Genomic DNA, 16,780 nt, shown 5'->3' on the forward strand with positions numbered 1-16,780 from the left:
TCAGAAGGGGAATTTAAATTGGCACAGAGTGATCAGAAGGCGAATACGGTATGAATGGCACATGAGTGATCAGAAGGGGAATAGTACAGTATTTGGTTCAGAATCTTTTTTTTCTAGATTTTACTCCTTTAAAATTGGGTGCGTCTTATATGCCGGAGCGTCCCATACGGCGAAAAATACGGTATATATATATATATAGATCTTGTAATTATTTTACCCTTTTATAGTCATAGTAAATATGTGAATTAAAGAACTAAAGGGTCAGATTCACAGGAAACAGGCAGGCAGATGACAAGGAATAAAGAAGAAGAAAAAAATATCTCCTAGTACAGCTGCTTTTTCTGATGGCCATGAGTATAAGAGAATGCGATTGTCTTGGCATTCTTTGATTGGCCTGGTGGTGCTGGAACAAGAGCAGTAACAGCAGTATTCTATAAAATTTTGAAAATTATATTACCATGTTTACCCGTAAATAGGACCTACCACAAAAGTAAGTCCTAGCATGCTAATCATGAAAGGGTGAAATATTAGCCCTCCCCCGAAAGTAAGCCCTATTGGCTTCTTCGGAGGGTGTGGTCACGTGGTACACAGAGGGATACCAAGAGGAAGGAGAGAGCAGAGAGATAGCAGATTTTCAAAGCACTGAAGCAAGGGGTGAAAAAATTGCAGGGTTAATTAACCTACGGTACTGGTGTGACACTACAACTAAGAAGTTGGAGGATTCTCCTTTCAAAGGGTCCTTGCTAGTATTTCTTTCATTAGCAGCAATGCATATTTATTGATTTTTTTTTTTTTTTTTTTTTGCTTTTACTCAGATTTATATTGGTTACTGTTTGTGGTCAACAAAGCTTTGGAAGTTTTGTTTCTGTATCTGCATGTTACTCTAGGAGTCATAAGTTATTTGTCAGCACATTTTCTTGTTCTGTTGCACTTGTTTGCCGTTGAAGCTATGTTTTTTTTCATTAATCGTTTTTGTCCATTCTTATTCATGACTTCTTGTAATTAACAGAAAAAAATCTGTGATTTTGACAGGTCACAGGTAACACAGGTATCTGTGGTATCTTTCTATACCATTGTATCTTTCTATACCATTGTAATATTGGTTACAGGTTTTGGTAAATACAGATTTTTGTACATAAATATAGATTTTTTTTGTACATGAGAAAAATAAGACATCCCCTGAAAATAAGGTAAAAATGAGGTAAAACACATGAGACCCTGTCTTTTTTTTCGAGGGAAACACAATAGAAGCGCTAACTCACTGTTCTCCCCAGCCTCTGTTAGCTGGGTGCACCACCCAGCACTTTTTAGTAACCACCCAGCTGTTTTTGGGTAGTTACTGAAAGTTGGGTCACAATACAGGGATCACCACCAGCCTATAACTTCCCCCCACCCAGCTAAAAAAAGATATCAGGGAATACTGTAACTTATTTTCTATACTAAAATAAACAAACTACTTAGTGTTCTTCTTTAACTAGTTAGTAGTGTTGGTCGAATATCTTACTATTCGATTCAACAGCTATTTGATCGAATAGTGAGATATTGTTCAGGTGATCTAATGCCGAATTTGAATACCATTGAAGTCAATTGTGGGAGAATTCGGGTTTCTTTTAGGGACTATTACATTTTTTTTATCCTAATTTTTGCCATCAAAACTTTTTTGTTCGGGTCGGGTCTATCCGAAAGATGAACTTTTTTTGACTTTCTAAAAGGGTAATTCTTCTTACCCTAATACTTTGTCTGCGAGGGCACATTCAAACATTTAGGCCTTTCTTGGGAATGTGACCATGTGCATTGAGTTAAGATAGCCCGTTTAATAGATCACAATTAAATATCCGTTTAGGGAGAATACAGTTCATTGGATATGCTCTGTAATGTTACAGATGTTTTGGAACTTTACTTAAGTAGCATTCTCTGTTCTAATGAAGGTCAGAAACACATCCCAGCATTTACAGCCACATAAGTAATTCCTCCACTTAATCTGATTACTATGTTGTCATGCAATGCGTCAAGAGAAAATCATTGTTCTGAACATGATGGGATTTAGGCAGGGCAGAACAAAATAGATCATAACAATGCCCTTATCGCTGTCTGGTGCAACTGTCCACTTACCTATGTATGGGTTTCATACAGACAGAAAGGGAGGAGAAATCTCAACAATGCCATCCTATCAGTTTTAACTGCATTCCTAAGAATATAGACAAGCAACAGGTTTCATTTTTTGACAACCCCTTCCGCCAAATGATTAATGAGTTTCAAAAACTTTTGTTTATGTTTTGACTGTTGGGTTGAAACTGACTGGGGTACACCCCATCCTCGATTCACATGAAGGAGATCAAACCTTAGAGTCTTCCAGATAGAACCAAAGCATTCAGAGAGGGGACTAGGCTTCTTCCAACAATCCTGTAAATGCATCAGATTTTTCAGTTTATTCTGAACTCCAGGCTTACCTTCAGGCCTGAACAGTTGTACAGGCTTTTTTACTGTACTGAAATTTCTTACTCTGATTTCACTACACACTGTGAGCTTATCACAATGAGCTTTAGAAGCACGAGGGCTGAAGGCTCTTTAAAGGAATCTTAAAGGCAGGATGCCCTCCCACCACCTATGATCTACCTACATTTTATTGTAGTGGGCAGCAAAAGGTCCCATTTTTCAAGGATGTAGTGTACAGTTAATCATGTACGGTACAAGATTTGATATTTAGAGTATTTTGGTCCCAGTTATTGCTCTGATGCACCTTGAATATAGCGCAGAATAGTTCTTTTCTAGGCTCTAGCGTCAAGTGTACTTCTGATGACAAACTTCCTTTACATTCCTTTTATGAACATGATTAGTAATGTTTTCCTATAATTACATTATGTGTCAAAAAGATCTGAAGGTTTGTTATATTGGGTCATGGCTTGGAACCATTAAATTAGAATCTTTTCTGACTATAAATCACTGCACCACCAGCATTATCGTACTGAAAAGGTTCTAAGGCCATATTTCCCCCAATGCCATTTTAAAAGGTTTGTAAATCTAATTACTAAAAACAACTCCAGACACAATCCTTGTAATACATTTACCCTGTAATTCAGAGGACCAATCATCAGTCTTGTTTATATACCTAAAAGGTTTGTTATGTTTTGCTTTATCCATACACCATCCTGTAGAGTATCTTCTCAGCATTAGTGGAAGGTAATGAAGGTACTACTGTCCAAATAAAAATAATCGTTTGCCCACATGAAATTTTCTGTTAAACCGACTTTTATTCTATGCCAGGATCTGAATGTAAAAGTGTTCTGTGCCTATCTGAATACTCCCTTTATCAAGAACTTGTTTTCCTAAATGCAGCAGTCAATCAAATTAAAAGACAAATATTGAGAACATAAGGAAATGCCTTGTTCTGCACAGTGATGTGCTTTCCTTTCATATTAAGACAATTCCTAACTCTCCCTGACATGCTCCTGGACTGTTACCCAGTCTTCCAATGAAGGCAACACCATCAGGATATACAACCTGAGAATAACCATTCAGATATCACCGGAGTGCATACATTTAGAGATTAGAGGCTGCAAGTGATCAATAGCATCAAGATGCAACAAAAATAAGAAAGGACAATGGTTTACGACTCAGCCAGGGTACCTTTAGAAGTTGCTAAGGATTCCTTGAGCCTAGGAAATAAAGGCTTCCTCTGTTGTAAAAAGGTTCAGAAGGTCTGGTTTGCATTATTCTAAGCTTTAGTGATAGGTCATTCCGCCACAATTCATCTAATTAAAATTCATGCAAATTCCGCCACAATTCATCTAATTAAATTTTATGCAAAAGCAAAACATTAGTTTTAATTAAAGTAGGGCAATGTTGGAGCCTCCATTTTTTTTCTTTATCCCTTATGGGAAAGTTCACAGTTATCACCAAGACAAAATGTGCGGAAATTCAACATTTTGAGTTGTCATCAGTGCAATAGTGAGGGAATGGAGATGCTGGTTCTGGGGAGAATGCTCTGGGTCGAAAAAAATGTTGTTTGCAGGAGAGATTTCCTGATGAGCCTTTATGACAAAGAGAATGGAAGTCTCCCTAGTGGGGTGCAAACTGCAATGAAATAGAAGTTTTGAGCTTCCCCTGGCTTTATGCAAAACAAAAAGAAAAAAAAAAATGTCTTTCTCCCACTTTATTAATCTTTACAGGGAGTGGACAAAAAAAAAAAATAAAAAAAAAAATGTGGTTCGTTTCTTCTGTGGCTTATATAAATAATATGCTTGCTATTTTGGTTATATTTTCTAATAAGAAAACAACCCAACAACAATACAAACAGTATTATACAAAGCATGAGATGAGACTTCCTGGCAACTCGAACAATCTCCTGATGTTGAGATTTCTCCTTTAGGCTAGCGTTTCAGAACAAGCCTTTAACTGAAGATGCCAGGATAGAATCACGTTTGTCTGGGCATCTTTAGAACATATGCCAACAAAACAGCAGCTGACAATATTATAGAAGATGGATAACAAACGTTGGCATTGTTAGAAGGCAAACTGTTTGGAGCCCTAAAGCATAACCCATTAGTCATTTCCCTTCAATCTAAAGTGCTTAAGAGCTGGTATGAAATTGGTTGATTTGCAGAACTTGACATATATATATGTATATACTGGTTTGACAAAAAAAAAGTCACTCTGATATTTTGTTGCACTGCCCTTAGCTTTTAATATGGCACAGATTAGCTGTGGTATTTTTCATAAGCTTATGCAAGGTCACATTTTTTTCTCCATCCAGAGTCACTTTTTTATTTTTTAATGATGGGAGAGTTGAGGCCCTGAGAAAAGTCTTCTCCAGTACATCTCAAGGATTGTCCATGGGGTTAAGGTCTGGACTGTGATGGCCAATCCATGTGTGAAAATGATGCCTTATGCTACCTAAATGACACAGTTTGAATACAGATGTTGTCATTATAAAATATACTTGCATCATAAGAGGGAAAAAAAATCCATTGATGGAAAAACCTGGTCATTCAGTATATTTAGGGAGTCAGCTGACAAAACATTGCTGAACCCAGACCTGACTACCTGAAGCAACCCCTGATCACTGCACTGCCCCCTACTGACCTGGGGACTTTGGCCAGGCAGTGTAAGAAAGCACGTCTGTGCCTACCTGCTCAACTCCAGATAGTTGAGTTACAGCTGATGGAGCATTATGATAGGAGGCAGCAGAATAAGGAAAAGTTGGGCACATTTGTGTGCTGGTTTTCACTATCCAGTCACAGGTCAGAGGACTATAAAACATACTGAACTGCAGTAAAGAAAAATTCAGGTCTTCTATCATGCTAGACAGGGTTTTGCCATGTATATACAACAATATGAACATAGAAACATCTTGGAGTATGGACAACAGGGTACATTCATATTCACCTAAAGTGTATTTGTTTTATTATAAAAATAGAGAAGTTAATTTTTATAACCTTTATCCAGCTGCAATTTGAAAGAAAGACTTCTGGTCTAATCAAGCCCAATAAACACATCAGAATGTAAGGAATCTGTCTGACAGCTGTCACCCCAACAAGTGTCTTTATTGGGAGATCTTCTCCTGTAACCTTTTACCAACATAAGAACCTGAATCTATATTTTTGATAGCTTTATGTGCTCCCATGAACATCAGGAATAAGATTGCAGAATGAAGGGCAAAGCCATGGGCCAGTCACACAGGCTTGATGGCAAGGTGCTAATAATGTAACACTGGGAGCTTGCTAACAAGTCGAACATTCTGTGAACTGCAGCTCATGCATGTCTCCTTTGGTCCGGCCTTGTTTTTGCATCATTGGGTCCTCACCACCCCATGTTCACTACTGCTGGCTCGCCCCTTTCATCAACTGCCTAACATTTCATTCATTCCTGAAAACTATTTCCAGCTACACATGGCCGATGTGAGGCGCAGCACCTGTCCAGCTTCATCCACAGGTGCTGGGTGGAATATTGGTCAAGCGGTCTCATTAGAGACAAGATTTCTTCGACAGTGAAAAATAAAATGCAATGCTTGCATTGATAAGGAAAGGCTGTGGGTAAAGCGTAAGGTGGTCACATGGGTTCATATTTAAACTAGAAGAGTATAGTGACCATCTTATCAGCGTGCTGCTTATCAGTGTCCAATAACAGAGCAGGTCGCTTATCCGGCTGTATTATTCAAGCAAGGGCAACATCTGCCTAGAATGTCTACATAACAAGAACATTTTATTATAGAGATTATGATTTAGGTTCCCAGCAATATGTACTCCGGTGTCTGTGGCCAGCCCATTACTAGCTATGACATGATCAGAGGCAGCTTTGTGTGCACACCCCCAACTATTACACTTATGGGAACCCCAATAAACATATCCACTTCTGGATGAGGTGATACAGCAATGTTGTCCATAGATCTGATTTGTAGTCAGCACAGTGAGAAGGTAAGGTGTTCATTGTTGCATAGATACACTGAATATACAATACTGGCTAGCAACCTAATGTGATCTCACATAAACCCAATGCATCCAGCAGCCATGGGTGCATCCTCGGCCACATTGTTGTGGTATTGGAAGAGACTACACAAAGTTGATGTCACAGCTAGGCATGACAACAATGTCTGCACTGCAGCCTAGCTCAATGTAAACACACAGCTCCTGGCATGTGACGTCATGAGCCTGCAGCGTGTAGTGCAGCACCGATCACCATGGTGCAGGCAGAGCCCCATCCATCCCCAATTCAGACAGTTATGTGCACATCACCAGGCATCCCGCCAGTCACACCCAGCTCCTCCCTGACATCTCACCTCTTTTCAGCTCGCTCACCGCCCTTTTTACCAACCCGGCTCCCCGGCCGATCTCTCCGCACAGCACCAGCCCGTAGCAGCCCTGATGACCGGGACCCGCCCGAGTCACCGCCATCTTGCATGTGACATCAACACGCAGACCAACACGGAAAATAAGTCAGCGGGGTCCAGGAACCGGAACACACCCACAGATGTACAGGATACGCCCACATTTGTCTAAACCACGCCCACTACGCTGGAGGCCGTAGGCCTTGAGGTGTCTAGTCTGCTGACTGGTCTGGGCGGGAATATGGGAGGAATATGGGAATATGTGTGTGAGAAAATGCCATGGCTTATCACGTCCTTGTACCAGCAGACATCTACCTACTGCACTCTCAACTGTAGAATAATAAATGTGTTTAAATGAGAAAGGTCGTATACAGTTTAATAATATGAATTCCGATATGTGGTGATAAAACAGAGTATAGTACGTGTGAAAACCTTGTAAACACAAAGTACATCAAGTCCACTTCATACACAAATAAAATAAAATACGCTTGGGTGCTTAAAAACCCAATTCCAGTCTTGTTTTGTTTTGGATAGGCTGAATGTGTCAGTTCTGTCATTAAAGTCTGTGACCCTGTTGTAGAAATTCCACCTTCCTTCCTGTTTCGCTTACAGACTATGACAGGAAGACAAGAAATATAGAAGTGGTGGTCAGCGGCAAAGAAAGTCACAAACCTGACCTGTCGCAGGTTTAAAACTTTCCCATTTTAGTGCAAACCAATTTTGTTGCAGTCTGCTTGCACTGGAAAGATTTTCTACCATTGCCCATTGGGGTTGTCACATAGCTGGTGATTTACTAACCTGTCCTTGTCAAATGTTATTCGTAGGAAAAAGACCATAAGGAAGTGTTTTTTCCCAGTATAGGTAGTAACCCCTCTTCCTATCCATGGGTTCTATGTCTTTGGCACTCTGTCCAACACTCCAGAAACAGGTGACATACGATGTTAAAGTGTAATTGAACGTCAAAATAAATTGCAAGCAGGCAGCTGTTTATTGCAGAAGCGCAATGCTATGTTATAAATGATAAATACCTGTCTGTATGTGCAGCTTTGTGTATATTCATGGCACACTGCCATGTCAGAATGAATGCACATGCACAGGAGTAAGGCCATTTTGGTGCAGCTAATCAAGATGGCCGATGATCCTAACGCTGGAAAAAGAGCAGGTGAGGATGTGGGTGCCACCAGAGTTATGTGTCCTCTACAATGCATATGTGATTTTGTAGCTTGACCACAGATCTTCAGCATAAATACCCTGCCTATAACAAACTTCCCTGCTAAAAAAAACTGCTTACATTTTCCAACATTAACTAATGTCTAATAGACGACTGGCAGCTAAATAATTACATTTGGGTTTATGGCTCTGAAATTCATTAGAATAAAGAATACTTTGCTAGTTAGGGCCATATCTATCATAGGACTGTCCTGGATTCACAGCCAACAGGGTTCCCCTAAACCTAACTGTCCACCATCTTCCTCAGTGGTGGCACCGGTAGAGACAAATAAAGAATGTAGATACTTCCCCGTGCCCCTGAATGGCATGCCATCAAGGAGGAATATCTGAGTTAGGTTTCCTCTGAAACTGACAGGCAGCTGTTTATTTGCAGTTTGAGATTGAAGACAAGGTCACTTTCACAGAAAGAATATTCAAAAGAAAATACTGCTGTAGAGGGCATTTTATGTGAACAGGTTTAAAGCAATAGCAAGAGAATTGCCAACCTTACAAAATTCAACCCAACCTGGGCAAATGCTCAGAACCCCCAATTCTGTCATCTGAACTAGAAGTTGAATGAGGGGAAAACTAGGCTTAGCAGCCCAGACTAGAAAATAAGGAGGTTCTGAAAAAATATGAACATAACACCATTGAGGAAAGCAACCAACTGCTTGCTACAAGTGAGATTAGTACTTTGATGTGTTCATGGTGCACATTTGAGATAAAAGTGACAATTATAGGTGCCTGTGTGGCTATAAAAGTATATATAGTTTGTAGATGTACAGGAATGACATGGGGTACTGGTGAAGGCAGTGCAATGATCTTATCAGAAGCTGCATGGTTTACAAGGAGGATGAGCTTCAATGGGGCATATTATTACTTGTTGGTGTGTGTATTTGACCTAGGGGGGTCCAGATATTAGAAATATGATGTAATTAGTAATCAATGGGCTCTACAAGGCCACTCAGGCAGGGCCAGCAAAATGTGAAAAGTATGACCCTAACCACAATCTATTCACATGAACATTTCCCCTTCACTGCTAGCTCTACTCTTGTCCAGTAAAGAAAAGTGTGTCCAGAATTTGTTGGCCTCATGTCCATAAAAAAATAGTTTGGCAATCCCAATCACCAGACTAGGAACAAGTCACAACTAAAATCTCAAGACACATCTTAGCATAAGAAAACTAATAAAATAGTGTATTTCTGCAGAGCTCTTTCTACAATGCGAGTCCAGGAAAGAACAGAAATTTTTTTGCAGTAGTTATGTATCTGCAGCTTCTAACAGTGTATTCCTTAAAGCTTCCTTTGTGTGTGCATTACCCATGTAGAGGGTGCAAAACCTTCCTGTACTTGTAAGTGATTCATTGCAGAGAATATGTGGAACTGAAGAGAGAAACAGAACATCAATCAAAGAACCGAAATGACCCTGAAATGTTGCACTTGCTTTTATTTTAAAAATGTGTAAGAGGAAAAACGGAACATTCTGCTTCTATGCCCATATTTACGTTTCATTAAAATTACACAATAGTGCAGAAAAAAATGCACAATACAGAGGTGTACAGTACACTGAAGAGCAGTATAACAGGTGAGAACTTATTGTAGGGAAAAGAAAAGTTTTTGTTCAAGTCAAACTCCAGTTCTGTTAACCATGCATGACTGCTAGACAAGTCTGAAATGTAATGTTTTTTAATATACTTTTCCATTTTGATCTTCCTGATCTTACCTACAGCCATAGGCAAAAGTAGACAAGATTTTCAAGAATTCTCATTCACTTGCCCCTTAAGTGGTTTACTGGTTTCCCCCAGAACCTCCTATGCAGGCACCCTCAAATTTAACTCTGCATGGCGTTAGTTAATTTTTAGGCACGCTTAGGTTTAATTTTTGTGCATTTCCTTTTGGATCAGAAATTATGTCTAAAAGTATGCTAGGGATGTAAAGGCCAAACCTTCAAATACTATTATCTGTGAGCAAGTGCACTGGAATAGCCAACTTCATAATCTAAAGGATAAAATCCTTTTTTTTTTCATCAAAACTGGATTTTTTTGTTCTTTTTATTATGTGAACTGAAAACATTTTGTTGCTAATTGGGTTTTCTTGAAATGTGTCATTTTCAGTGGAATACATAAAAAGATGAAGTAATAAGGGGAACACATAAAAGGTTAAGTTGTCTCGCCAGAATCATCCTCCCTTCCAGTTTCATATGTCACTTTGTCATATGTAGCTCTTCTTACAAACATTTGAGAATGTAGAAATTGCAAGTGGTCCCCCTTGGGCAATTGCAAAGCTTTCCGATTCGAGCACCTTTTCTTACTGCACATTGTTCACCAGCATCACACTAAGGGTAAAAAGAAGGATATTTACAACACAAAACTTCCGACAACATCCAGAAAAAGCACTGTTTGTCATATGTACAAAAACCTTGGTGTGGATGATGCTGTGTAGCACTTTTAAGGCTAACCTAAAAAGTTAGTTTTACATATACTGGTACTGAAAGGTAAGTGAACCTGTTGCTCTGTCCAGGGTTACTTGAATACTGTCAAAGGGTAATAACGCCCCCATTTTGACAATATTGGTGGGTAGCAATGGGTCCCATTTACTGAGTAAACAGGTCAAATGAAACTCTTTTCTTTTCTGTGTTCAGCACATATATGTAGTTTGGGGACAGAAAGTACCAATCTGAACATACTGTCCCCTGCTACGCTACCATTCTGTTGAGGATATGCCAGTGAGCAGTATAAGCAAAAAGAGATGTGCGCAGTGTGTACAGAATAAGAGTGTTAAAGGTATGATGGTGGGCTGTATGTGCAGAAGATAAGTGTGAGGGGAAAGAGAGGAGTGGAAATAGTGTGATTTCAGGTAGTATAGAATGTGAAGGCTATGATGTGAACTATGTTTGCAGAGGGTATAACAGTTGAACGTACAGACTATGAGAGGGGGTAGTATGTGCAAGACAGGAGTGCAGAGGGCGTGACAGTTTGAGCAAGAACAGAATGTGACTGATTATGACAACAGGAAGTATGTTGTCGAAAATGGTGCAAAGCTCAATAGAGTAAATTCACTGAAGTCTGGCACTTGGGATGAGATACATGATTTATGTGCATTTCTTTGTGTACTGAAAAGAAATACAGTGTCTGTACCAGTGGTGAAGCTGATTACAAGTTAGTAGAAATTTCTCTGAAATGGATAAAGTCCACAAAAAACTTTACAGGGGGTCTATCCAAAACTAAGCCTAGAGATGGGCTCCAAGTCAATGTTAAAAGCAGATGCAAGTGGTTTTATCAGTAACCATTTTACTGTCAGAAGGCTGAAAAGCGTTCCATTTAGTGTGCTGTAAGGGCAGCATTCCATTCACATCTGGATTGTATTGTAGGTAGGGGGCTTGTTGGGAAAAGCCATAGAAAACAATTGGCAGCCATTATCTAAATGTTTTTTAGGCCACAACAGCCTGTCCGCATGTGTTGGCTTAGTACAGAATTTAGATCAGCAGTTAGTACTGGGTAGTGGGGGCACTTAGTGGGGGATGTGGTGTTAAAAAAACTTCAAAGCATAAACTTCTACAGTATAAAGAAGTCAATTTATAAGATGAACCTTTACAAAGCCTTTCATGAATCCTGGTCTAAGACCCCCTATCTTATTATCTCTAGCTTCTGATCTTTGGATTTTACTATTCTCAATGATTTGGCTGTTTATTACATATCCCAAAGGATAAAGAAATTCGTTTCTCTGTATTTGGTAATACTTTGTGTACTACTATACGATTATATACCATACTTCCTACTGTCAATGTTCCTTTTATTAAAGTCTGCCCCAAGTGTGCTTTTTATGTGATGTTTTTAGACTAGTTCACTGACTGGTTCATTGAACATTAATATAACAAATTTATGTGTTTCAAAGAGTTAATATTAGTCCCTTTATACAATTTTTCCCCCATGTTTACTTTGTTCAATTTCTTTCAGCGGCTTTATGCTTGCAGTATTACTTGTTATGTTACTCTAGGTATGTTTTCTTTCTACATATTTGCAAATATATACAGAAAACCAAAGGGACTTTAAAGGCACAGAATATAAAAACAATCATTTTATTTAAACAAATCATTAAAATATAATTCAATACACAACAAACATGAAAGTATATGTGTATGAATGTTCATATACTGATTAACGGTCATAAATGCCATTGTCGCAGAATCCACTGTCACAGCATTTACAGCCAAAAGCTCAAAATGTTGATGGTAATCATCTTGACGAATATAAACTTCATAATCAGATTAAAAAGGATTTTTATTCTTAAAATATCAAAGTTCCACATTCTAGCACTTTACCTTTACTCAACAAATTTCATTTTCATTATACCACTTCAAAAAACATTGGGGAATACAGTAGATATAAATCCATTTTTTTTATATGAATATATTGCATATTAGCGGTAAATTTATTGGTTAAGTATGTGCTGTCTTTTCTGCAATCTTACAATTTCAGTAACAAATTGAGTACATGATGAAATTGATGAGTGCTAGATAAGCGGACTTCTTATTTATATTTATATTTAAATATGCCTTTTGTAATACATTGTTTTTGTTTGGTAACATCAGAATTTTTCTGAACCTTAGGCTGCTTCTTAAAATTTCTGATGATGTTTTCTAATGAAAATGAAATACGTTGAGTAGAGGCAAAGATTGAGGAACTTTGATATTTGAAGAATAAAAATTCTCTTTAATCTGATAATAAGGTTAATATTGGTCAAGATGATCACCATCAACATTTTGAGTTTTTGGCTGTCAATGCTGTGACAGTGATATTCATGACTGTGGATCAGTATATGAACATTTGTACACATATACTTTTATGATTGTTGTCTATTGTATTTTAATGATTTGTGAAAAAAAAATATTGTTTTTTTACTGTATGACTTTAAAGTATCTTTGGTTTTCTAACTAAAGTCTTTAAAATAGGTTTTAATACTAATAAAAAAATATAATCAACAACAGTATTTGTTTTTTTTTTACATTTTTCTTAAGCTTAGCAGCACCTAGGCTTTTTCTTACCGAAGGCACCCATCCCAGCTTCTTGTCCAGAGGAAGGATCCTCTTACTTTTGAGTTTCTCCAGGACATCCTGTAAAGCTTCTATCTGTGTAAAATATACATAATTAGTGTTAAGTTCAATAAAGTTTAGTAAATGTATTAAATAGAGATATTTTAAACATTCATGGCATGCACAACTATTTAAAAAATAATCAAATCTATTACATTTTTTACAACTTTGGAATTTTCAAATGTATGCGGTGTACCCATACCCATTCAGACTTTTTTTGCAATTTTTTTTCTATGTTTCTATTATTACTTACAACTATGAAAGAACAACAAACCATAAATTTTCTAAAAAGCACAGAACCTTTAAATTGTAATGGTGATGCTATTGGTTTTGTACATCCCATAATTTTCAATAATCAAGCTAAAATAACGGTTCAAATATTGTGCGACATAAAAAACTCAAATTTAAATTCTAAGGTTTATTCTCAGTTCTCAGGTTGCTTTCCAAAAATATAAAATGTTTGCAGTGCAGTTGGTCATTTCAACCCTAAAATGTACACATCTAATTACTTAACTTGTATATTTTACTTTCTTATTTTTTTCCTGTTTTTTTTTAACATTTAATAATAGATATGTGTTTAAAAACAAACAAATCTTCATAGTACACATATGCAAATAATTGATGTTGGAAAGGATCTTTCACAATCCTTTCCAACCGCAAAAGCCTGCACAATGTATGAATGAGCGCTGTACATACAGCACTATTCTGCTTTATGATGAAGGGAGGGGGAAAACGAAGAAGCACCCCACTGTGCTCTCTCCCCTTCACTTTCATTATGATCGTTTGTCCCGTGGTGATTATCGAACGAGAATCATCAGACGTGTGTACATAGCCTTAGCCATAAAGTGAGTATAGTGGTGAGTTACCAGTCACCGTTGTTTGAATGGGTGTAAAAAAAATAAACTGATTTATTTATATTGGCATCGATAAACTGTGTCATAAAAGGGAAAGGGTGGGTAGATGTGCCAGGAAAAGAGCACATATAGGGTGCCTGGAAGAAGAGGAGCTTGACATAAAGAAGCACTTTAATGGTGGAAAAGAGGGGTTAGGAGAGAATCAGCTTGAGCAGGGAAAGGCCGGAGGGAAGCTTGAGCACTGATTAAGAGGACAGAGGAGCAGCTGAAGGTCAGTTTATTGATGGGGAAATGAAGCCAGATGAGCAGTTGTTCCAGCAATGGCAGGTCGTAGGCACCAAAAAGGCTCTGAGGTGAATCACAGTTGAGGGGAAACTGAAGTGAATGAATATGGTAGTATTTGGAAAGAAATAAGAATCAATGGTGTAAGGTAAAGTAACCTTCCACTGCTGACCTCCTTCTGAAAATGATGCTTGCCTGCCTATATTTTTTTATATCTCTGGCATAAAGTGTGGGCAAGGATTAGAACTCTCGTTAGGTTTTATGACTGTCATTGTTGGAGAAATTCCTTCACTTCCTGTCTTGTAAAAAAGTTGTTACTTAAAGGGCTGTCACATGAATTGGAAGAGGGATTAAATATCTTTTAAAGAGCCCTGAATAGCAGTAAAAACTGACAGGGGATTATGTAAAACTAAAAAGTCTTGGATATAGATACAATGTAAATCCTTTCACTATCCTGGAACATCACAGAAAGGAAAAATTCCTATTTGAGTGCTTGTTCCTTGTCAGTATCATAAAGTTTTGAAAACACAACCAGCTTGACAACCAAGCAGTCAGCATTATTAGAATAATATAAGCAATAGTAGCCCTATGTTTGTTTTACAAGTTTCCAATATTTGGATTGCAACTATCTTCCTCTCAGTATACTTTATTTCAACTAACAGATACATTTAGCAAACATCATTATTATGCATTTACATGTCCTTAGTGCATTACCCATTGCTTTACAAGTTACAGATATTATGCAAATGCTGTTATTATTATAAATCAAAATTGTCATGCTCATATGTGAATATAAGAACAGGGTTTAGAAAGATAATTTACCTAAATATATACAAGTATAACCTTTGAAATTACATCCTTTACTTATTATGCTCCTATTGATTTCAGTCTGATATAAAAATGGCATTTTCAAAACAATAAAAAAGGTTCATAAGGTTACTTACTGTATTTGAAAATGCTTACCTTGAAATTTAAACAAATATATATTTAAAAAAAGGGTTTCCTAGTAATGGATGTGGTGGGGAGGTGCAATGTTTTGCTTTCCTCTTTCCTTAACCACCTGGGCGTTACACTGAGGTCCAGATTTCTGTACCAAAAGTGTTACAGGTTTTCATGAAATTTTTTTTTTAAATTGTAGACCTGTAACTTACAGAAATATGTCCGAATAGGGGTCTAGTACGCTGGAGAGGGAGACCGATGGACGACGATCGACGGAGGACGACGCTGGAACACGAACCCGACGCTGGATGAGCACAGGGGGACCGAGATTTTCCCTACATTTTAATATATGGAAAATCTCGGGCTTAACGAAAAGAGCAACTTTTTTTAGCCTGTACGAAGGTCGGGCTTAACGGTCGGGAGGTTAAGCCTGGAAATGTGCACATCATCACCCAGGATTTCTCGACAATGTTTATCTGTGGCTGGTAGGTTTTCTACTTGCTGCTTGTCAGTGTGTGCAGTACAACACAAAAAATTTCTTTGGGACCTGATCTATTCCCCAACTCTATAGCCTTCCTGTGCTAGGAGTCCATTGCCTGTAACTGCGAACATCGTTACAAGTTAGAGAAAATCAGCAACCAAGTCTGCCCTGAGCGTAGTGTAATTTTTTTGGGATGACCCAGATTGCCCTGTCAGTTCACACTTCCTCCCCACTCCTACAATGCAATCTCTGACCTGGCTGCTCACATCACAACTCTCAAACCAGATGGAAGGAATGAACCAGGGGTTATAGCTGACAGATCCTCATGGGCATCATTTACCACTGAAACTGCAATCACACCCCATTATTACCACTTGCACCCCTCTTCTCAACACCATGCCACCCAAACCACACCAACCCCCTCACTCATCACTTCTCCTGATCTTCACCCACCCATTTCCACTAACTCTCCCATTTGCCCTTTACACTACTGTACCAATGTGTACTTCCCAGGCCTTTAATTTAATTTGGTTGTCCTGCCAGAAACATTTAATTTGGTTGTCCTGCCAGAAACATTAAATTTGGTTATCCTGCCAGAAACATACAGAACAAAAATAGTGTTCTATGTTATTGTCAGTCCAGGTACAGAAAGTGTGTTAGGATTACTAAACACCTTCAAAATATTAAATATACTAAATATTAAACCCTTATTATTATTAATCAATAATTAAACAGGTAAAACAGAAATATCCTTACCAGTTCTTTTTCTTCTTGGCTGTTGTTATCAGAGGTCTCTGCAGACCTTATCCCAACGGTCTCATCGCCATATACAAGGATTATTAAAAGATAAACAGAGACAAAGACAAGAGGTAACCGGCAGCTTGCCATGGTGCTGATGTAGAGAACTCTTCGTTACTGAACTATCTGTAGTCCTCATATGCACTTTTATACCTAACCTTAATAAAAACAGTTCTACAGACGTCAGTCCTATTCCTTTACCAAGGGATGTGTTCATACTTACTGTTTGCAGACATATCACCCCTTTTCCTGACACTCACGTTTTCCTATTAACCCATTGACTTTTACAGTGAACATCTGAAA

General features: G+C 38.1%; 2 protein-coding genes across 2 annotated transcripts in view; both read right to left on the minus strand.

Annotated features, from left to right (window-relative positions):
* MAP1S (microtubule associated protein 1S) overlaps positions 1-6,941 on the minus strand; it is a 23,899-nt gene extending 16,958 nt beyond the window's left edge. The window contains exon 1 of the mRNA XM_072404717.1: positions 6,776-6,941. Within this exon, the coding sequence (XP_072260818.1) occupies positions 6,776-6,890 (115 nt within the window). The 5' untranslated portion in view covers positions 6,891-6,941. The remainder of the gene's footprint in view (positions 1-6,775) is intronic.
* Positions 6,942-9,507: 2,566 nt separating this feature from the next.
* On the minus strand, positions 9,508-16,650 carry LOC140327719 (cocaine- and amphetamine-regulated transcript protein-like). The gene is made up of 3 exons (XM_072407078.1): positions 16,436-16,650; positions 13,076-13,159; positions 9,508-10,366 (listed from the first exon to the last, which is right to left on the minus strand). Exons 1-3 carry the CDS (start codon positions 16,565-16,567, stop codon positions 10,259-10,261), a joined length of 324 nt encoding a protein of 107 aa, XP_072263179.1. The 5' UTR covers positions 16,568-16,650; the 3' UTR covers positions 9,508-10,258.
* Between the last annotated feature and the right edge of the window lie 130 nt (positions 16,651-16,780).

This window comes from Pyxicephalus adspersus, chromosome 3, assembly GCF_032062135.1.
Source record: "Pyxicephalus adspersus chromosome 3, UCB_Pads_2.0, whole genome shotgun sequence".
NCBI lineage: Eukaryota > Metazoa > Chordata > Amphibia > Anura > Pyxicephalidae > Pyxicephalus > Pyxicephalus adspersus.